At 38.5% G+C, this 23268-nt stretch overlaps 1 protein-coding gene across 1 annotated transcript; it reads left to right on the top strand.

Annotated features, from left to right (window-relative positions):
- Positions 1-911: 911 nt before the first annotated feature.
- On the top strand, positions 912-7730 carry LOC117300788 (elongation factor 1-alpha). The gene is made up of 7 exons (XM_033784589.1): positions 912-1114; positions 1536-1715; positions 3287-3454; positions 3939-4067; positions 4863-5013; positions 5479-5735; positions 6400-7730. Exons 1-7 carry the CDS (start codon positions 971-973, stop codon positions 6754-6756), a joined length of 1386 nt encoding a protein of 461 aa, XP_033640480.1. The 5' UTR covers positions 912-970; the 3' UTR covers positions 6757-7730.
- The last annotated feature ends 15538 nt before the right edge of the window (positions 7731-23268 follow it).

The raw sequence follows: 23268 nt of genomic DNA, 5'->3' as shown, positions 1-23268 counted from the left end.
TTTTGATGTGAGACATGTACTCAATGCCAAAGTATACTAACTGTGATTAGATGCTGAGCTTGATGATTTCAGAATTTAATTGAAATTCTGAATGAAACATAAATAACCTCTAGTACAAGTAGCTATTTGCATTGTGACTTATTGGTGTATGAAAGAGTATACCTCCCAACAAATTATTTTCCCCCAGGTATAAAAACAAAACAAGTGCCTAGTATATTAACTTTTTTTTCTCCAAAGTTTGCTTGTAAATGCCTGAGAAACTTAAATATATAAAAATATATAAACTTAAACTTATAAATGTTAACTGCAAGCAATGACACATCAAAATAGATAACATCTTTTCTGGTTTGAACGTGAACTGCTCGACAGTGCTTCTATGATTAAAGCATTGCTTCTTACCCATTTTCAGAGAAAATATTGCACAAAATACTACCTACCCTTAGAAAACAGGGTTCTGGTATTACATATCAATTGATGTGCTAATTGAATCATTCATGCATTCAGTAATCCATGGCACACTCAAATTTCCAAATTATGGATTGGAATTTTTGGCTGATTTTTTTTTAAATGGCGCACATATTTTCGAGGGTAAAAAACTTGTCAACATGTTCTTACTGTCAATCATAAACCACTTTACTACACAAGAAAAAAAAGGCCTACAAAAAATTCATAGGTGCTCTAAAACTTTGATTTTTGTAGGACTCATTCATGGTGTATTATGAATGAAGTGTGACCAGTGGATTACACAATGTTTTTCTGGCCAATCCGCTTGTGTATGTTGATATCCCTGAATTGTTATAGCTGTTGCGTCACTTGTGCACCATATGGTCGGGGAGATTGCTGTAAACATACATATTTGGCAGTTAAATTTGTATAAATTAAAAACTAATGTTAAATAATTTCTGTCTTGCAGCCTTCTACAATATCAATTTACAAACCAAGTTACTGGTGAACACCAATCAAAAGCACAATGCCTAAGGAAAAGATTCACATCAACATCGTCGTCATTGGCCATGTCGACTCCGGCAAGTCAACAACCACTGGTCATCTCATCTACAAGTGTGGTGGGATCGACAAGCGTGCCATTGAGAAGTTCGAGAAGGAAGCCCAGGAGGTAAATGTCAAAGGATTAATATTCTATAGATGATGTGACCTGTGACATCAAATGTTTACAAAAGAGCCACAGAGCCTGGACTTCCTGTAGGCATGATTTGTACACAGCTCAATGGAAGAAAATATAAATTTTATGGAGATTGCACTGTCCAAATTGTATAAACTTTTGATATGGTGAAAGGGGGCACAAAAACTTGTCCAGCTTTTACTTTCGAAACTCTTGATTTTATGTGAAAATTATGAATTTGTCAACTTTCCCTTAGGACCAGTGTAATACAGTGCCTGCCAGAATACTTAAAGAATGTACAAGGTCACACTTATTGTAAACAAATGCATGAAATTACCCTGATTTTATACTTTTAAAAAACAAAACTGTATAAGCTCACTTTACGATAAATTAATTCAAATGTTTTGCTTGTTAGATGGGAAAAGGTTCCTTCAAGTATGCCTGGGTTTTGGACAAACTGAAGGCTGAGCGTGAACGTGGTATCACCATCGACATTGCCCTGTGGAAGTTCGAGACTGTCAAGTTCTACATCACCGTCATTGATGCCCCAGGTCATCGTGATTTCATCAAGAACATGATCACTGGTACCTCTCAGGTAAGTCATTCTTGCGAAGAAGTTGAGCAAGCATGATACAAGCACAGTGATTGCCAGAGAGAGTTGTTTGCTATCTCGTGGTCATTACTCAAACTAAGCTTGGGCGATATTATCGAATATTGCGATATTAATTTGGAAACGATTTCGATATCGGATGGATTTGGTTTTATTCGATATATCGCGATATATCGCGATATCGATTAAATAGGTTTGGAGTAAAACCAGAAGAATAGGTCATTAGAACACCTCTCTTATGCTATGACTGTCTCTTCTACAACTTTCACTTGGAGTTAGAAGACTGATGATGTCAAATTTAATTAATCGCGATTATATCGAATATCGCGATATGTTGTCGGCGATATATCGTGAACAAAATAAATTGATATCGCCCAAGCTTAACTCAAACAAGTGTTTGCTTAAAGACTTACTTAGTAACGACCAATGGAGAGCTCTTAATAGTATTAAACATTGTGAGCCACCAAGTGAGATTACTGGTCTTTGGCAATAACCAGTTCTTTTAACCAAGTCTTATTCAACTTTAAAGGTGACACGGTCTATGCTTTTCTCCTGTACTCGATTCTATCGTGCACTTAATGTATGTATTGAAACTCAACAATTTCAAAGTGTTTTTCCGCACCAGATTTTCTTACCTTCTCTAAAAAGCTGCCTCCTTAATTTGATTGTGAACTTAAATATCTACATTTTACAGGATTTAAAACAATCAAACTGTTCTAAAAACTAAGCTTGGGCGGTCCCAGAAATTTGGTGCTCGGTTCCAGTTCCGAAAAAAAGCTCGGTTCTGAGACATACCCGGTTCCAATTCAATATAAAACATAAGCCGCCCGTCCCGAGCTCACACACACACAATTGAGCCGATCTATTTTAACTGAAAATAACCAAGTTAATCAGACATCGGTCCCGAGCTCACACACACACAATTGGAGCCAATCTATTTTTAACGAAAATACCAGAATACCCACCCCAAGTCAATCAGACATCGTGCCAACGAGCACCTATTCTCCCTGCATTTAACCAAGTCTTTGATTTAGCCGGCAGTACGTCCGTTGTGCAGTACGTCCGTAGTGCATGCCTACAGTACTGTGTGTTTTGTGCATGGATGGGGCAAGCTTTTATGAATATGGATATATCGGCAGCCAATCACAACGTGCTGTCTATTTGGACTTTGGACTCTGTACATGTACATGTATATGCATGAGATATACATGTATAGATGCCTATGCATTGGAGGGGGCTGTGCACTGTGTATGCAGCCACACGTGATAGTTGATACTCATGTCGGCTTGAAGCCTTTGCACACTGTATCTGCGGTCACCGCTTTCAACATCAAGCCTCAATTTCTAGAGCCGGTTCGTCGCAGGATCGGCTCCACAGAGCCTTTTATAGTTGGGACTCGGTCTTTTAAAAATGGAAATGACAAAAGCGGGTACCCGGTTCCACAGAAGAGTGGAACCGCCGGTGCGGTTTTCAATTTGGAACCGGGTAGAACCGGGTAACCGAAGGAACCGCCCCAGCTTACTAAAAACCTAATCGTTTTCTTTTGATGTTTTCAGGCTGATTGCGCTGTCCTCATGGTTGCATCAGGAACTGGTGAGTTTGAGGCTGGTATCTCCAAGAATGGACAGACTCGTGAACATGCTCTGCTCGCCTTCACCCTCGGTGTAAAACAACTCATTGTTTGTGCCAACAAGATGGACACCACTGAACCCCCCTTCAGTGAGGTAATATAACAAATGCTATTCTCCAATGTGTGTGCGTGTCAAGTTAAAAGACGGAAAGTTTTTCTCTCATCTTCATGTATGCATAGCCCCCTTATTTAGGGTGCCTTAAAAAGGCATATTTGAATACAACACTTTTTGGGTAAATTTATCTGTACATACCCAAACCAAACAGTGCATCCTTAAACTCCGGGATGAGATTTGTCAGTCTTTTATCTGAGTTCAGACTTTTTATGTCAGCCTACTTCTCTAGTGCTGCAGATACGGTTCCCAAAAGATCCTCTGAATCTATGACTCCTTAGTTTATCAAAGGTGGAAATGCCAGAATTCAACATATCTTGGAATTTGTAACCCAGTTTCAGACTTTTTCGTTAGCAATGACTCATCCCATACCCCCAAAAGACTAATAAACTTAAAACGGTTACTAAACAATAATTTTTTTTAAATACCTGCAGCTAACCAAATGGCTTGAAATAATTTGTTACAGGCAAGATTCGGTGAGATCACGAAGGAAGTAAGTGGCTTCCTCAAGAAGGTCGGTTACAACCCCAAGGCTGTCTGCTTCGTCCCCATATCAGGTTTCCATGGAGACAACATGATTGAGCCATCTGAGAGGGTAAGTGAAGAATATCACTTCGAAGATTGCACTGAGTGATCAACCTATGTTAGTAAAATTTAAACAAGACGCTTTCTGGCCTGTATGTTTGTTTTTGAAAGGAGAAGGGTAAGGCTTAGAGAAGGGCACCAAGGCATTTTCTTGAAAGAAGAACTTAATGAGGAATGGCCAGGGGCATAGAGGCACTTGCCTCCTGTGAAGTATCATGCCTGCCTTTAACTTATAAATAAATATAAAAAAAACTGAAAATTTAAGCTCCATCGGTAATCAGAGTCAGGAGAAAATAATGGGGAAAACCCACCCTTGTTTCTGCACAGTTCGTGGTGTCATGACATGCGTTTAAAATAAATCCGTTATTCTGGATATCGAGATTTGATAATTGTTTGAATGTTTTCTCAAAAAGAAAAGCATTTCATGGAATAATATTTTTGTTCTGTTCAGAAAGTGTACAATGGCTTTAAATGGGCAGTGGCTTGTTTAAAGGAAACTGGCATTAAATGCATTGGCTCCAGTTTAAAAAGAAGAAACTTTGCTCTTGGAAGTTTTTCTCCTTGAACCTTACAGAACTCCTGATGGAAGGAAAGCACTCGCCAGTCCAAACCTAGCTTACAATTTCTTGTTATGCACACAGTAGTAACTCTGAATTGTAAGGTGATCCAACATGCTACTTAAAAATAAAAAGGCAATTTGGTTGAAAATGTTTCTAAAGAAAAATAATGGCAAAATTGCGTTAAAAAAACCCCAAACCGTTAAAATTTAAAATGTTTTAACCGTTATGCTGTCTTTTGTTAACAGATGCCATGGTACAAGGGATGGGCAATCGAGCGTAAAGAAGGAAATGCTAACGGAAAGACGCTGTTTGAAGCCCTCGATTCCATTCTTCCCCCTAAGAGACCAACCGACAAGCCACTCCGTCTCCCCCTCCAGGATGTCTACAAGATCGGAGGTAAGTGTTCATTGGTTCATCGCCTCAAACCCCAAGGCTTTACCAAGTGGCCCAATGATTGAACAGACCATACTGGGGCCAATTTCATAGCGCTGCTAACCGTAGGCAAATTTACATACAGTAAGCACTGGAAGGTATGCATACCTTTGTGTGCTTATGGTTATATGCATTGAAACGGCCTAATTGTATCGTTTGGATTGTTACTGTATTCTTGGAGCCCAGTGAAGCTGGATTACTTCAAAGTAGACGATCAATTCTTCATTTCTTTGAAACTATTGCAGTCTACTACTAAACAGGCCTGTGTTTACGCGGAGGCAGTTGCCTAGGCCTAGGTGCCCCATCAAAATTTTCCCATAGACTGGAAAGATTACCAATGGAAGTGCCCTTAGCAAAATGAAAGTAGCCTTGCCCTTCTAAAAGGTTTCAGCATCATATAATTAAATTTATACTTTGTTTGCTTGTAAGGTATTGGAACGGTGCCCGTCGGTCGTGTTGAGACTGGTATCCTGAAGCCTGGTACCGTAGCAACCTTCGCTCCAGCTAACCTCACCACTGAGGTCAAGTCTGTGGAGATGCACCACGAAGCCCTCACTGAAGCTTTGCCAGGTGACAACGTTGGTTTCAACGTGAAGAACGTTTCCGTCAAAGATATCCGCCGTGGTATGGTAGCTGGAGACAGCAAGAACGACGCCCCCAAGGCTGCCGAAACCTTCAAAGCTCAGGTAAACATATCTAAAAGTTCATCTTGTTGCTGGCCCGACATTTTAACCCCAGTAGAGCCCTTTCTCTAAGACTAAAAAATAAATATCGACAGCAACAGAAGTGAAAAATACAGATTTTCTTCCCAGATCAGAATGTTATTTGTCCGGCCACTGAATCAAAACTTTTGCAAAGGTCTTGCGTGTTAAGAGAGTTTCCATGAAGCGTGGTAAAATATATGCCCTGTGGATTTGTTCTGTTTTTATTTGGGGGGGGGGGTGGTTGTTGCTTCCAATCATTACCCCTTTTATCACGACAGACACCATAAAGATCATGACTTTTTTTGTCGTTGAATAAACTTTAATTGGCAAAAAAAGTATTTGGTTACGTAAAGGTAAAAACTCCCGATCCAATGTTGACATCAATGCAAGGAATAAGGGCAGTTATTGCGCTAAAAATGTGGTGTTAACTTTGGATATGTGTCCTGGGCTCATTAAGAGTTAGGACAAGTCCTAACTTGGAGCTAGTTCTTACTTGAGACTAGAGAGATATTAGAAGCGTATGGCTGGTCCAAACTTCTTGTGAAATCCACCCCTGTACTATCAAAACCTCCCTAAGACTTGAAAGAACCAAGACTAAAGGGAAATTGTTCAAATCATTTAATAAACCATTGTTTTCTCATTTCAGGTCATCATCCTGAACCACCCTGGACAAATCCACAACGGATATGCCCCAGTGTTGGATTGCCACACTGCTCACATCGCATGTAAATTCACAGAGATCCACGAGAAGTGCGATCGTCGTTCCGGCAAGACCCTTGAGGAGAACCCCAAGTTCGTCAAGTCTGGTGATGCTGCCATCGTTACCCTGACACCATCCAAGCCGATGTGTGTTGAATCCTTTGCCGAGTATCCCCCACTTGGTCGCTTTGCTGTGCGTGACATGAAACAGACCGTAGCCGTCGGTGTCATCAAGAGCGTCACTAAGAAGGAGGCATCAGGAAAGACTACAAAGTCCGCACAGAAGGCACAGAAGAAGAAGTGATGGCAGGTCCTCCTAGCCTCTGCCTGTAAGCCTGTTTTGAAGGCACGTAACATACAACCAAATACAATGAAAACAAGCATTGCCCCTGTCTATGTTCTTAAATGCCTAGCCAATCAAATTATAAAAGTACAAGATCCCCTGAAAGCAAGGGGTAAAGGAGAAAGTAGTATAAATCACAGGAAGTTCTTTCGCAGGAAAGCAAACTTTAAAAGCATAAAGCAAGCACTCAATTTGCAATTCATTTTTGTGTGTGGTTAAGCAGCACTTAAAAAAGTACTTTACATACGAGAAAGTATCTCGAGTCGGATTATTTTGGCCAATTCCATCAAAGAAACTTGTGAAGATGAAAAATGGTCTTAACTGTGCAGAGGGTGGGCTTGGAAACGAAAGTCACACTTGCTGAGTTCCGTTAAATAAAAAAGGTCAAAGTCAAGAAAAGACGCATCATGTTAAATATTGGATAAAATAACTTAAAATTGATGTTAATTGTGGCTGTACAGTGAATGTACATGTATTTGTTATATTAAATCGACCGACCATGTTATCAATTTTCTTTTGAGGGTGATGGGGGGTGATGAATTGTTCCACTCTGCAATAGTGTCCCACACTCCATTTTGCCTGATATGAAACGGAAATAAAATTGATCTTTTGTTGGTTGTTTTTCACAACAAGACTTGAGAAACTTGGTTGGATACATAAATTGAGTTGATGTTTTTAATGTGTTTGTTACTATGGCGTCTTTTAAGACAAACAAAATATATAAGTTGATATTTAAGAAACGAAAGTTAAAAACCAACTTGTACTTTCATCTTTTTTTATTTCTCAAAGAGCAAATAAAACCGTCGTATAAGTTAATCCCTAAGCAGTGGTTGATATTTTATTTGGACTGTTGGGTTTGGGAGCATAACAAATCAAGTCTATAAAACGTAAGTGCATTCAGTGACTTGGCGATCAATAAAAAAAATAGGAAAATAGTATTTTTGTCTGGTGTCCCTTATTAAGTGTATGAACTAAGTGTATGAATAATACTACACCACAAATCGTGATGTCAAATATGTTGGAAAGGGGGGTGGGGGAAGGTTAGCTACTCTATATCCTGCTACTCCAAATGAAGCCTGTGTCGTAGCAATAACGATATCCCCCCTCCAGTACAAAGGTTTGTTTTTTTGAGAGGGGTGGGAGGGGATGCTGACTTATGATAGTGTTAATGAACCTAAACAATTTATTTATCAGAAATCAGATATTTTGGATGATCCGTAAATTTTTCAAGTGCGCCCTCTATTTTATAATACATTCAGTATTATTTATAATACATGATCAGTGAAGTATTATTTATAATATGTTCGGTTGCAATTCAGTTTGAAACCAGGCCACACGGGCCCCGAAAACAAGAACAATATTCTGTGTGGAGCATTTGAACCAATAGAATGCGTTCTCTTTGCGTTTATCGCTGCAGTGCGACTGGGCCTCCTCCCATTGAGCCAGTCAATGTGATGTGACGTCACACTTGGGGGGGGGGGGGGTTGGCTTTTGACGTAGCCTAACCTTTCATGCACACATTGTGTAAATTTTAGCTGTTCCACTTAAAAATTGATATTGCTGCTGTGGCAGGAGAGTCTGTGTCCCGCCCCTCCCATTATGGCAAAATGTGTACAAAGTACTTCCGATAGCGCCCTCTTTTGAAACATCCTCCTTCAGCAAACGTTATTTTCCAATGGGGGACCAAATCTCAGGCGGACACCCCAGCTGGGACACTGCCATAATTTTGATTCAATGACGAGGGCCGATTGACGATAGTTATTGGCCTGAAAAGTTCAAAATAATTACATAATGTAGCTTGTTAAAAATAATATTCCATTGACTGATGAAAACTAAAAGACAAAATCCAGTACGGCCGCCGAGATGGGATGGTTTGCTAACACCATTGTAATAAATCTTCGATAGATCTTTGATAAATCTTCTTTTGGGTGTTCAAACCATGGAGGTAGAACCAAACACGTATATTATGCGTGCAGTGTTAGTCCTTTCAAAATAGTATGTGGTTTTTTTCAACGACAAGGCTGTTACTTTTGTGGAAATTAAATTACCAAAATTCAAGCCCAAGTTGGGCCTGGCTGTTGAATTATTCATGTTAAGTCAGAAATTACAGTGACGTCAGGCACGTGCCCGCACGAACGGGGTGGGGCTTGTGTCAAAAGTCTCTTCTGAGTGGCTGGTACCCGCGGCATGGTTATTACCTAACAATACAGAGTCTAAACGAAAGACACCAGTGTTGTCATTTCTCACGTGTGCACGTTGTACGTGTTGACATGTTTTGCAAATATGGAAGCGGGAAGACTTGAAAACGTCCGTGAAAAACGTCCGTGAATTATATTTTATGTTGAATATGAGCTGAGAGTTGTATCCGTACTATGTGGAACTACGGTGATAAGATGGGTGGCATATATCTGTATCAAAATGTCTGAAAACCTGTAACTACACTATAGTCAGTGACCACTCGGGTCGACGGAGTGAAACCTACACGAGTTGGTCACGTCTATCGATGTCAACACGCAATGTAAGTACAAAATACACATTTTGTTTGTATTCATATGTTGCGCTATTGTGAAAAATTTGAGGTATGACTAGGGGCCTAGCTACGTGGTTTGTGTGAGTTTGTATGTAGACACCAAAGAAACAGTGCACTCCTATAGTGTCCACCATACCTCACAAAGGCTACAAGAGCAGGGGAGTTCATTTGCGTTTTTGATGCATTGCGTTTGACACAATTTATTTAGTTTGCTATACACAGTGCAGTATACAAACCGAGACAGCCCTATCGTCTGATACAATAGAGAGCTGGAGTTTGCATTATTGTCAAGAATGTGTTTGTGACATTGTATTACATAACAATATGTAGTATACATGTACACGTGTAGGGATTTTTTATAAGAAGCACAGCACGAGTGCGGATCTATTATACGGTACATGTTCATGTACCTAGCTATTTCAATTAATTATACCAGTGATGGCGAACTGTTTTTCGACTATGCATGTTGGAGTACCACATTATTGAACCATGGTGTTCCTTTTTGTACATGTTTGTACGTATGGTGAGTAGTTGGGGAAAGTTTCCGTATCCTGTCACCACTTTTTCATTCATTATTAATTATAATTATTTACCCATTAAAAGTTTGGGTCTTCTTTTCCAAAATAATGTGCAAAATACATTCTATGTGAAGTTTGGGTTGAGTTGTAATATAATCAGGGCTTGAAACCCGGCGTACGAAATACACAACACCACAACTTCACAAGGCTTGAATGGATCAGACTTGTTTGAACACATGACAAGAATCAAATTATTATTTTAAATATCATTATTTTATAAACGCACTGTATAGACGATGTGACCTATGTTTACATTCAAACCGCCCTCTGTTGACAAAATACTATATACGTCTTGTTTCGCCGGGCACTGAGTTGCGTAGTCAATTTCTTCCTCCATGGTCAAAGTAAAGATTGCGTACACTTTCTAGCTGGCTGCCATCACACAAAGGTTTTGCCCGGCGGTATGCGCGCGAATCATGTTATGGTTTTCGTGTGACGTCAGAGGTCACATCCTTTTAATGTACATTTGTATAAAATACTCAACAGAATTACGGAATGTTTTTTAAAAATTTGTTTGCAAGACTACACCATGTGTACATGTATTGTTATTCAATTGAAAAAAACACAAGACCACATGACTTGTCCGGTCACAAATCTCTGGCCCGGCCCGGAATAGACCACTTGCCTCGGGCCTGCAGTCCCGGTGAAAAACTCGAGCCCTGATATTATTCTATTGTCATTTAAAAATTTGTTTGTGATAATTTGTGTGTGGAACTTACCATGTACCAAGTAGCATGAGTGAGATGACAAAGCACAACGTTTGTATTAATCGAAACACTATTTAGTTACAAAACCCCTGTTTTAGGTGGAATGGACGGGATGCACCCCAGTTATTTTATACTTTTTCCTTAGCGACACGCCGAACTGTTCGACAGCCTAGGCATAATGCAATTCTCATTAAAAAAATTGTTTACCTTCTTCCGTTCCCAAAGAGTTCTTACAGGCAATATGAAAAGATAAGACTTTTAAATAAATTATTATTTGAATAATATTTGTTTTTTAATTTACTTTTTTTCACCTGTCAAGTCAAAAGCAAATCCTTTAAAAACGAATACCGCCCTCTGTTGAGGAAAACTGCTGTGAATTCTCTGAGAAGGCCGCGGCATTTTTGACTGTAATACGTCAACCTCTTTGTGCAGCAGTAGTCACCATAGCTTAATTGGACACATTTTAATGTTTTTCCTAGATCTACAAATCAAAAATAAAGTGAAATATTAACATTATTGATTTTGTCAATCTTACAGACATCGACTGACATGGCCCCACTACAAAAGTCTACAGAGCAAAAGACGATGCAATGAAAAGGACCGCACACAAACAAGGTTGGTAACAATTGACTCTTATTCGCGTATAGATTCAAGCTGTCGTGAGTTCAAATCCAGTATTAGCCATTCACTTTGTATTTCAGGTCAGTTCCCAGTTTTTAGTCAGGTCAGAGGCACAGTATGCAAGTGCCAAGTGGATTGCATAGTGATCATGCTTCAGAACACACACAACAGGCAATGTGAGACACCATTTTGTTTGTTGTACACAGAACACATTTTTAGGATAAAATTGACCTCAAATAAGTGGGAAAGGATGAAAACAGACTAAAGACGAAATCAAAGTCCAACAACAACAACAACAACAACAATAGCACTTTACAAAGTTAGTTCCATTACATGCAAAAACAAGGTATGTAATTCACGTCACCAAATAATGATGTCATCAAATGATTTTTACCTTTCAACCTGAAAATATTACTTTTTTAATAGTTTTTAGTCAGCGACAAAATCAAACATGTCTATGGACTTTCGGATGATGTATGGGTTGTTGTAACCCACATGTGATTCAGGAGTTATCAATTGTACTTAAACAACACTCCGATTTAATAATTATTCGAAACGTGATGACGCTATCATGACGTCATTGGTCAAGTCCCGTCTTGGTGGTTAAGGTTCATTTTTAAGTTTGAAGGATTACAACGGTAGTGAAACGATGGCTTTTCTTGGACACAGTATTTTCCGACTACAAACGGCACATTATTTACTTCTCCAAACGCATCGTCGATTTTGACAAAGTTTCACAATAGAAATGTTATTGATATTATTTGAATTTTAAAACATTTATGATAAGTTTTGGTAACAAAATTGTTGAATTTGAGTTTTGGCTCAAGAATTGTCGAGTATAAAGATTATAAAAATTGCGTTAATTATTATGCATGACCTTTAAACAGAACAAAAACAGAGGTGTTCGTGGTCATTGCACGACCAGCTAAATAACTAAAAAATAAACGTACTTTTTGCCTTTCCCTTTACGGGCTCCGTATCAGTTTTCAAACTTGTTGTTATTCCAGGCATTGTGCATTACGTCACGACCATTTTTAAAACAACGCCCGGCTAACCAAAATAATTATGTTAGGCCTAAGCGTGTTTACCACACAGACTCCTTGTTACAATCTATACCTAACTATAGGACCATGTTGTTACATTTTGACATTGAAGAATATCGTGGCCGCAAACTATAACTTTGAAAACCTGTAATTACGGTGTTTGTGTGCTGAATGGAGGAATTTACCGATGGGCATTATGGCTCAGCATTAGACTTTACTCTCAAAGACCCCGGTTTATTATTGCCACAGACGTTAGCACAACGGTCTTTAAACACCCATCATTTACCCCCCTTTTATATTAAAACAAAATAACGTTCCCGAGTGTGAAATATCCCCCCACCTTTTGACCTATCATCAACTCCTATTTGACGGTGCATCAGTCCCAGTCAATATGTCTGCATTACTTCGGCCTATCTACTCACTCACCAGTGAATCCCGCGATCATCTGTAACGTGAACTACTTCATGCATTCTAAAATCGATCTGGAACGCAAGTCCCATACGCTGCCAATCAACCTCGAATAATATTTTCTAGACCAATATAGTCCAGACAACTTAAATCCTAAAACTTGTCTGTTCTGTGTCAAAGATGACTGCGATAAAGAGCTTTTTCGTTGTCTATTTTTGTGAATCATTAGCGGGTCTGATTGTTGTGTTGCGAGACATCATATTAGAGAGGATGCTTGCCCAACTTTCCAATCCTTGTTCTTAGTTCTGTACTAGTAGTAGGGCTTAAAGACATTGGATACGTTTAATTGCTCTAAATTTATATATTTTTATCATAAAAACTTACTTGGTATCGACTAACGAGCAATGGAGAATTGTCGATAGTATAAAACATTATGAGAAACGAACCCCTCTGAAGTAACGTAGTTTATTAAAAATAGGTATTTTCTCACTAGCATATTTGAATCTTGCCCCCCCCCCCCCCCCCCCATTTACGGGCCGGCTTCCTTGTACCGTTTTTTGTATGATACCAGTCACGTATTGTACATGTAACACGATCATTTGGCTGATAACCTTATTCTGGTAAGCATAATTTTATTTTGCTTAGCTACATTTTGCAGCACCGTGAAGTTGGGCACAGATGAAATAAAGGAACTGGAAATTAAAAAATTGATTTTTTTTTGAGTGAATGGTATTTCAAAGAGTATCACCCGCTCTAACGAAAACAAGTTTAACTTTTACTTTCAATGGACAGGAACCATGAAAAAAATGTAAAACGTTTCTTATAAAACACATAAGAATTGGTCACGAGATATAATTTTGAGCACTTTATTTCACTGCTACTAATAATTGGCGGACTTTTTCGAGCAATGGCTCAAATGAAAGCTTGTAACATTCTCGACCCCAATCAAAATACCTATTGAATTTTAAATCAAAATGTTGGGGTCAAATCGGCCAAAAATCTGACATAGCATCTATAATCAGTATTACACACTATTTGTATTGCAATTCTGAACTGAATGATTGATTGTATTGACATGTCCACATGATCAATGTTTAGTAATGAGTTTCAAGTTGGGTATGCGTGTACGCCATATATAATTATGTGACTTCTCCGAATCGTGGCAAAAGTAGAGTTTGTATGGATTGGTACGATAAAATATCATTGTTTAGTTTCAGTCTTAGCTTACTGACATGAAGTTTACAGGCCCTAATAGGAACATTTTTTTCTGGTAAAATATATCTCCTTGAAGTCACAAGTGAAGTCATATTCAAGACGATTGTATCTGAAAACTTGTGTTCAATTGGAAATTTTGTATTCCAATTACGGATTTTTTTTATTCATATAATATGGGAACGTAACTGCTCCAGATTTTTGGCGATACCTCAAAAACTATACCACCTTTTGAAATCAATTTTCGCAGGTTAGTTTTACTTTATGCAGGATTTAAACAATCGAACGGTTCCAAAAGCCAAATGTATACGTTGCCTTTAAAATAAAAGTACAATAATTATGTCGAAAGTGTGGAAATATTCACATCTATAGTCCTTTTCTCGGCCCTCGTACATCTTGTATCTGTTGCATTGAACACGTTGCCTTGGATCGGTCGAGTTGGTCTTTGAAAAGCGTTTGTAACCGTTTTTTATAAAATGCATATGGGTGGAAAGATATTGTAAAAGTAGAATACAATGATCCACACAAACATGCCTCTAAATTGCACGGTTTTCCTTTTACCTCGTCGACTAACACGGTCGGCCATTTATGGGAGTCAAATTTTTGACTCCCATAAATGGCCGACCGTGTTAGTTCGCACAGTAAAAGGAAAGCCTCGTAATTTTGAGGCAAATTTGTGTGGATCATTGTATTTTACTTTTAAAACATCTTTCCAACCATACGCATGTTATAAAAAAACGGTTACAAACGTTTTTTTTTATAGACAAACTCGTCCGATCCAAGGCAACGTGTTCCTTTAATTGCTTCATTTACAGACACTCTCGTCAAACCTTGCCCCATGGTGAAACAATACAGCCCAATACTTTCAACACCACAATGCACTGTGATCCGTATCTGGTTTTTTATCGCATCGTTACTATGGAAATGTGCGATCTTACAGGTTTGTGCTGGAAGATTTGTTCATAATCCAGGGTTTGAATCGTACCCGGAGTCGGGTTATGCATCAACCTCGCTCCCATGGGCAGCGCGCTGTATCGATGCCTCTTGTCACAAATGAGTAAGGCATTCAGAGAAAGAAACAGAAAATGGTGCTGCAAGATAGTACACTACATCACGATGTAATCTTAACGGTACAATCAATTAATTATAAAAAACAATAGACCCCCTGCATTGGCCGCCAAAGTTGATTAAACCTGCATGCGTGAAATGCAATTGCTGAGAATCGTGCACACGTACACAGAGCGCGCATAAAACGCGTGCACTTTTCCATATAGACCTTTCTATAATTGCAACCACAGCCCAAGTTTTTGCCAACCAAATCTGGAAACTATGCCTGATAATCACAGTTTGTAAAATAAGGTACATACAAATATTCAAAAATTGAGTTGAAACTGGTGGAAACAAAGCAAACAATCATAGGATGAAGTTTGCACATGCGCATTAGACCATTCCACTTGCACTCTTAACAATACTAAGGTTTATTTTGTGAATCATTTGCAAATAATTATTGCTCAAGACTAAAAACTGGGTTCAATCACAGCATGCGAGAGAATAATGGAAGAAAAACACACTTGTTGCACAAGTTGCTTCAGGTGTCTTGAATTCAAGACGTCACCTGAGGTCTCTTATTCAATTCGAACATTCTAGTGAGAAACGTTCTAAAGAACTATACGTTACTTCAGCAGAGGGGGCCGTTTCTCACAATGTTTTATATACTATCAACGTCTCTCCATTGCCCGTACCAAGTAAGCTTTTGTGATACCAATTATTTTGAGATTACCAATATTGTCCAGTGCGTTTATTTGGCTAGCTATGTCTATTGATAGCAAAGCTCAGGATGTTATCATCCCATGATTAATTATCTCGGGAATTCGACATCCTACGTTCGGGATGTTTTTAAATCGAGATTGTTTATAGTCAACATCTTACCTCAGTTTGTTGACATCCAGGGATAAATCATCTCAGGATGTCGACATCTTACGTTTGTGACGTCATCATATGGCAGTCTCAAAAATGTGGAAGACTCTTTTTTTTATGACAACTTTTACTTCCCTGGGTTAATCCTGATCCAATTGTTTTAACTGTATGACAATTTAAAATAAGTACTTAAATAGCATGATGGGTGACACTCCATAGCTCCGTATGCAGATCTCTGCCAGTTTCAAAATCTCCCCGATTTACTAACACGGTTTAACCACCAATAGATCCTTGACTAGATACACCGATTCCACGATACTTGAAAGTCAGGTGACAAATTGCCATCTTATCGTACTCAAAGCACCCGACTAGCCCCCGTCACAAATGAGATTTTGAAGCTTTACCGCATTGCTTATTCAACAAGCATGATCATGACAGAACACACGCTCGTAAAGGCATTACACACTGGTTAGGGCTGACATGTTGTCTGATTTATACCTGATTTATACCTTCTTATTTAAACATGTGAAACTTGTGACTTAATTATTTGTGGAGTCATGGAACAGTAAAAAACCATGTTTACAATTTTCATTATAATTATCCTCAAGTATAGGTTGTAATAGTTGAAATCAGCTGCTGTTACTTCATTTTCTTAGAGAGATTTTTTCAAAGAATAAATTATCGTTCTATGTATGAAATTCATAATCAGTAAGCTTTATTAAACGATGATGTTTTTCATTCTTAGCAAGCCTTCGGATTTTCGGAGATACCTCAAAAACGCGACCAAATGAATATGAAATTCCAACATGTCAGTTTCATTGAATATATATACATGTATAAGATGAAAACAATCGAACTGTTCCAAAACTAAAAGTTCTACTTTTTGTAACACAAAACACAATGTCCACAGATTTACATTAAACTTACACAGTTTGAAGATCATGTGAAAGATTTACCTTAAAATATTACTTGCTGATGAACTGCTGTGGTTTTTGAGAAATGAGTAAAACATTGTTGTCATGAAATTACGTTTTACGTGCTAAAATTATTTTCGTGACTTGTTTTACTCATTTCTCAAAAACTACAGCACCCATCATTATCTTCAAACTGTGTGAGTTTGATGTAAATCTGTGGATATTGTGTTTTGTGTCCTACAAAAGGTACACAGACCAACGTGTCACGAGCGTTTTATTAGCAATGTATGTTTGCCCATCCATAAGGTGCTGTTGGCTTTTGTGAATGATGTATAGACAGATGGATGCCTCGCACTTATAAGCTGTAAAAGAAAATTTGCCCAAATGGACTAGTAAACTGTGCGTTTTCTACATGTGCCCAAGGAAGTTTTAGTATAGCCCAAATTGCAAACACGTTTTCTCAAAACTCCATCTTTTTTTGGTCTAATATACTGTAGCCATAACCACTTTATATGTCAACTGTACAATTCAAGCACTCTCTCATAAATATTAAAACATATACAATTTCACAGCTGAAAAGAAAGAAATATCATCATTATAAACAAGTAGGTCCTACGCTGGACAAGTATATCCAATATGCCAAGTTGAGAAGTAGTTTTTACACCGCACCGCCTTATAACACACAAATAAATGATGACCATCAAAACTTATCTTATAGGTGAGAAGAATTGCGGCTGTTTATGAGCTATTTTGAGAAAGGATTTACCAAAAAAAATCCCCACATCTGAATGAGAGAAACGGTTTAATCATGTTTCTCAGGTTTGTGTCCGTTCGCGAATGCTGCGGCCAGAGATGTGGCTGGTACTCGTCATCTCAGACGTGGATGAATAATTCGACGTTTGTGTGAAACTTCTTCTTCTTATCGTGTCCACAAAGCTCCTAGCAATATCATTGTTCTCTGCAAGGTCCTCAGTTCTGCATTCTTGCTCCAGGGAGGGGGCATCTCAGGAGGTGCTCCATAGTTTATTGTGTAAAAACGACAGTAATGTGTGTAACGACAGTTTGTTTGCTGTTTTCTCAGCAAGCAGACACTGTATTCAGCTGAATTTTTCACATGACTTTTTGTGTACATAGTACCTGAATTTTTAACATTGGTGTAACGTAACACATCTATATATGGCCCTATCTTTAAATGAAGGGCAGGCTATTTTGTTGGTTAATACAGACCAGTATCCTTACTCAGTGTATACTAACATGCAGAAGATAACAAAAGTGTGAAAATGTGGAATCAATTGGTCATCGAAGTTGCAAGAAAATACTTTAAAAAAAACACCCTTGTTGCATATTCTGGATTTTTGATACATGGGAAGCCTTTCTTAGATTAAATTGTTGGTGTACAAATTTCCCATGCTCTTTTAAATTACATATTGGATTCAAAAGGTGTCGTTTCTAACAATGCCTTATATTAATATCAACAGCTCTCCAGTGCTTTTTTCCAAGAAAGTTGTTATGGTTATTAATTTTTTTAGTTATTACCAAAAGTATACCCTGCCTTGAAGAATGAGCCCAAATCATAACCCCATATCGACTTCTTCTTCAAAAGTCATTCACAATTATAGTCTCATTGGCAACAGCTCCCAGTGTTTTTGTACGAACTTTCCATTTGGGGACCTCCACACCATACCGAGGACTCATGACCTCTTTTACTTTGTTACATAGGTCCCTACTGTAATGTGTATCTACCCACAAACCAAACCTTAAGGATCAGTTGTGGGGTCCTGCCATTGTTGTTCTATTATTTCCTTTTCCTGAGAATTTCTCTGTGGAGTCCAAGTTGAACAACGAAAACCTTTGTGGGGTATATTGACCCACAATGGCCCTTCCTTTATTTGCACCCACAGGATACACTCTGGATACATAAGAAAAAAACCCCGTATTCTTTAACTCTGTAAAACACACTGGACATGTGTAAGTAAAAGGGGGGTAAAAAAAAAGATGTCCATCGTAATTCTCAAGACTGGGGTGCTCTTTAAGGAAATTTGTGTACAAAATCCAAGGGAAAAACTGCTGAATGCAGGGACAAAATATGGAATCCAATAGGGCTGGGATACATTTTTGAGTTTGAGTGTGCTTAGATTTGCTCACACGACTGACATTACAATACTTTTTGACATGTGATTTGTATAGGGGTAAAATGACTACAAATTAATTCGGGCTCTGGTGCGGTTTTGGAGTGAGCTTGTTTTGAAAGTAGACTAATTGACTGAAATACATGCATGAGCCAAGAAAGAGTGTAAGAATGTGTGTTTCTCAGACACAGCTGCCTACTTGAAGCTCGGTGGTCGCTACTCAACCAATTCATTTGTCACTCTCAAATTTTAGACACCCAAATTAGTATGCTCTAGGCTTGCGAGGTGAATCAGAATAATGTTAGTTGCAGTTAATGACAAAATAAAGTCTATAGTGAACAAAACCACCGTATACAAACCAAACTGATTTTCTCATTATTCTATTTTTTTTATAGAGAGTTTGTACTGGATAGTGTGAATAGATGAACAATATTAAACTCTACCAGAAATATAATTTCATTTAGTACCGCATTTCCTTGTCATTTGATTGGTGAATTATGCGTCACGTTTCATACTTTATGTTGCCATGTTACCATAATGTTCCAGCACTCCAGAGTAAAGGAGTCCTATATTGATAAATAAAGGACGCTTCGCAGTTGTGCTTCGCTCGTACTAATATAATATTTCACATTGAGTACCGTATGTATTAATTGTTAACGTTTCTCAAATTGTGTTTTCGAAATGATGATTACTCTTCCCGTGTGGATTTAACCGCCTTGGAGTTTCGGTTTTTACGTATAGGATTACGAAATAGAATGGTTCCAAAAACCAAAGGTATACGTCCCCTTTACATTGGATGAAAGAAACCGATGATTTTACATTAATTTATTTCATAGACGCGGCACACAGAGTGAGAAAAAGACCGATCACCTATAATGACCGATCAGGCTCATTCGTGGAGGTGTTTTACTTGTCAGGGCGGATTTTGCGAAGTTGTAGCGAGCCATCAATTTTGAGAGGGGGGGGGGGCCACTGTTTGTCAGATCATCATCATCATCATTCTCTATGGTCCATCAAAGGGGCCGTAGAGCCGCCCAAAACCAATCGATTTGTTGCAGACTGCCACAGCTAGCTGGCGCAACCAGGTGTTGCGTTTGTCAGATACGGGAGCGTATTGTCACCACATGAATGGAAAACCTGTCTTTACGTTTACGTACACGATAAGTCAAAACTTCGTGTACGTACATGATAAATCCAAACCATGTGTGTTTTTACAAATATTGGATGCTCTATGAGTACATTATTGCACAAGTTTTATAATCACGAGCTAAAATTTGGACTGTTCCATTTCACACGGCGAAGTATCAATAAAATGCATCATATTTATTTATTTTTAACCTCACGCATAGTTCTTTCTCATATGATGTATTTTTTTATAGTTCATAGTTAAGTTAGTTGTATTAATAATAACTAGGGGGGGGGTCGGAGCATAGGGTTGTCGAAATATAGAGCACTCGTCGGCAAGGATATTAACTGCTGTAGATGAAATGCTCATTAAATTATGTTGACCCATTTTTAACTCTCTTTAATCTTTATTAAATTGTCATTATCAACGGCAAGGTTGCATCCTGAACATGACCTACTCACACGATGACAATCAATTTCAATATTTTGATGTAAGTAATTTATATCGAACAAGACATGGATTCAGTAATTATTTGAGATGTTGTATGGGGAGTCATTATATAGACTCCTAGCATTGGCCACTACCACGTGCCGTAGTAATTCCACATATTAATAAAATAAAGCAGGTTCGAGCATTTTAAGGGATGTTTATAAGAGGGCGACATTTGCGATTAACGTATGAGTACGAATTTTCTCGTACCTTGAAAACTGAGCGTCTTAAACACGTTATAAGTTTTACATTTTGCATTTTTAAAGGTAAATTGGTAGTTTTGGTTTGATTTGGTCTGAAACATCAATGGTGGCAGTTTGTTAGTACTATTGTCTGACCCGGACAATTTATTTTAAAAGGTAGGCTATACATGAGCTTTATTTCTTCTCGTTTCCTTTTCATTCCGTTATAAAGACTCTACCAGTGTCGAAACGTCAGGCTATTAAAGGCAGTGGACACTATTGGTAATTACTCAAAGTAGTTATCAGCATAAAACCTCGATTGGTAATGAGTAATGGGGAGCTGTTGATAGTATAAAACATTGTGAGAAACGGCTCTGTCTGAAGTGACGTAGTTTTCGAGAAAGAAGTAATTTTCCATGAACTTGATTTTGAGACCTCAAGCTTAGAGTTTGAGGTCTCGAAATCAAGCATCAGAAAGCACACAACTTTGTGTGACAAGGGTGTTCTTTTCTTTAGGGCCACTGATTTTCCGTTTCAGAAAAGTGCAAATTCCGTTTGGCAAAAACATGAATTCCGTTTCAGGCACAAAAAATTCCGTTTCATGTTTTTTTAATTAGATAAAAGGTTGTTTAATACCCAGGGACATACTTATAAAAATCAATTTGAGATAAGTTGCACTGTTGACTTCGTAAAATGTTCATTTGAACTGACAAATTTCAAAAAAATACTTTTTTTTATAATTGTGGATTATTTTGTATACTGCTGTTCTAAAAAGGTTGCACTGTGACTGCAGTATCAATGCACATGATGTGATAGACTTGATTCCAAGTCTAAAACTGCAGTTGATTCTCTGCATCAGCCACATTGTAGTCTAATGACAGGAGTGTATCCACAAGAGGGCGCTGTTTCAGCATGATCAAAGACTTGGGAACAAGTCTATGGACGTGACCATTCTCCATCCACAAACAAAATGTCAGCCATTTTGTTTTCGCTTTGGCGACAGAATGTTGACAGTTTACGGTTTTATTTTAGACCTTTCCGAGATGAAAAAACATTGTATGTGTTCTTATAGATCATAGGTAAGCTAGTTTGTGTATTATTGTTGGTAAAAGAGAGGGAGAAAATGCAATTTGGGTGAACAAAAAATGTTTAAAACGTGCCGCGAATAATGCCCTTCGCTTAACCATGTTAACAACGTGTGTACATCATGTGTGTAAACATTGAGGATGGTGTGAAGTAGAACAGAATGATCCACGGTTACGATCTCGTACTTTTTAATGGTCTGATTTCTGATGCCTTTTTAGTTTAACAAAAAGAATCTTAATAAAGAATGCAATTTCAATAGTTTTGGCGTCAAGAAAAAAAAAAAAAAAAAAAAAAATCAAATTTTCTGAAATCCCGTTTTCCGTTTCAAAGGGCGGATTCCGCGAATTCCGTCCGTTTTCCGCGATCGCGGAAAATCAGTGGCCCTAAATTTCTTTCATTATTATCTCGCAACTTCGAAGACCACTTGAGCTCAAATTTTCACAGGTTTGTTATTTCATGCATATTATGATGAGACACAGCAAGTGAGAAGACTGGTCTTTGACAATTACCAATAGTGTCCACTGTCTTTAAACCATATTTTGCATGTTCTTATCTGAAGATTTTTACAACAAAATCATTCAATAAAATGTGAAGGGGCTTTTGGCAGTAATGGCGACTATGATAAGACTGATGTTAAAAAAGAGCCAAAACAGAACCGAACAAGCTTCTTTCTGCTAAGCAAAAGTAATCAGTAAACCAGTCACATAATGTGCAAGCACGTGACACGGTATTTTCGCTTGGGACCGTAATCTGCTAAGCCTAGATTTGTCGTGCTTTCTATGCGCTTGTAAAGCAATAATTGTCTGACATCTGAACCAATCTTTACGTAACAACAGGGATTCGCGTGACAACAGTCGCACAATGTTGAGTACAGGACAAACCCTTTCGCAGCGAGGCCGTCCTTTTTGACTGGCACTCTCCCCGTCCAAGCTTTCCCATTTCGACGCTTCCCCATTTCGACGCTTCCCCCGTCCAAACCGTCTCCCTTCGAGTAGGTGGGCAGGCCATTTTGCTCATTGCGATATTGTTCATACCTTTAATGGCTCTCGGCCTACAACACGCATCTATCACACATCACACGGACATGACAGATGCCGTATCAGTGCCAAAAGGATGTTTAATTAAACCAACTTGTGTTTCAAAGCGAGGGATAATTCTTTAAAAGGCATCGTGCAATCCAGCATAAAGTGGCCTGGACAGGTAATGGGCATTTGTGTGGAGGATCTTCAACTTTTAGCTGATTGATCAATTGCTTAATCAGGGCCAAGAAACGCGAGCAGGTTAGTGACGGGACGGCAACCTGTGGCCCTTAAACAAACCCGGGACCTTGGTGTGGGCTTCATTAGGAGTGGACGGCCGGGAAAGCAAGCAACGTACTCCCTGTGACAAATTGCCCCCGTCACACAACTGCCCTTTTACAGACGACTCTTCCATGTCCTGCGGTATCACAACATTATAAAAGAAAGAAGCACGGCCTACCGTTTTTCACGATGACACGAAGCACGCTGCAAAAGCTGGGGTGTTGAACATT

The sequence above is a fragment of the Asterias rubens genome, chromosome 16 (assembly GCF_902459465.1).
Source record: "Asterias rubens chromosome 16, eAstRub1.3, whole genome shotgun sequence".
Lineage (NCBI taxonomy): Eukaryota > Metazoa > Echinodermata > Asteroidea > Forcipulatida > Asteriidae > Asterias > Asterias rubens.
This window is presented reverse-complemented; position numbering and strand designations above follow the sequence as displayed.

Coding starts and splice junctions, on each gene's coding strand:
- LOC117300788 (XM_033784589.1), top strand. CDS start 971: ATGCCTAAGGAAAAGATTCACATCAACATCGTCGTCATTGGCCATGTC. Junction 1,115..1,535: donor TCGAGAAGGAAGCCCAGGAG/GTAAATGTCAAA, acceptor TTTGCTTGTTAG/ATGGGAAAAGGTTCCTTCAA. Junction 4,068..4,862: donor TGATTGAGCCATCTGAGAGG/GTAAGTGAAGAA, acceptor TTTTGTTAACAG/ATGCCATGGTACAAGGGATG.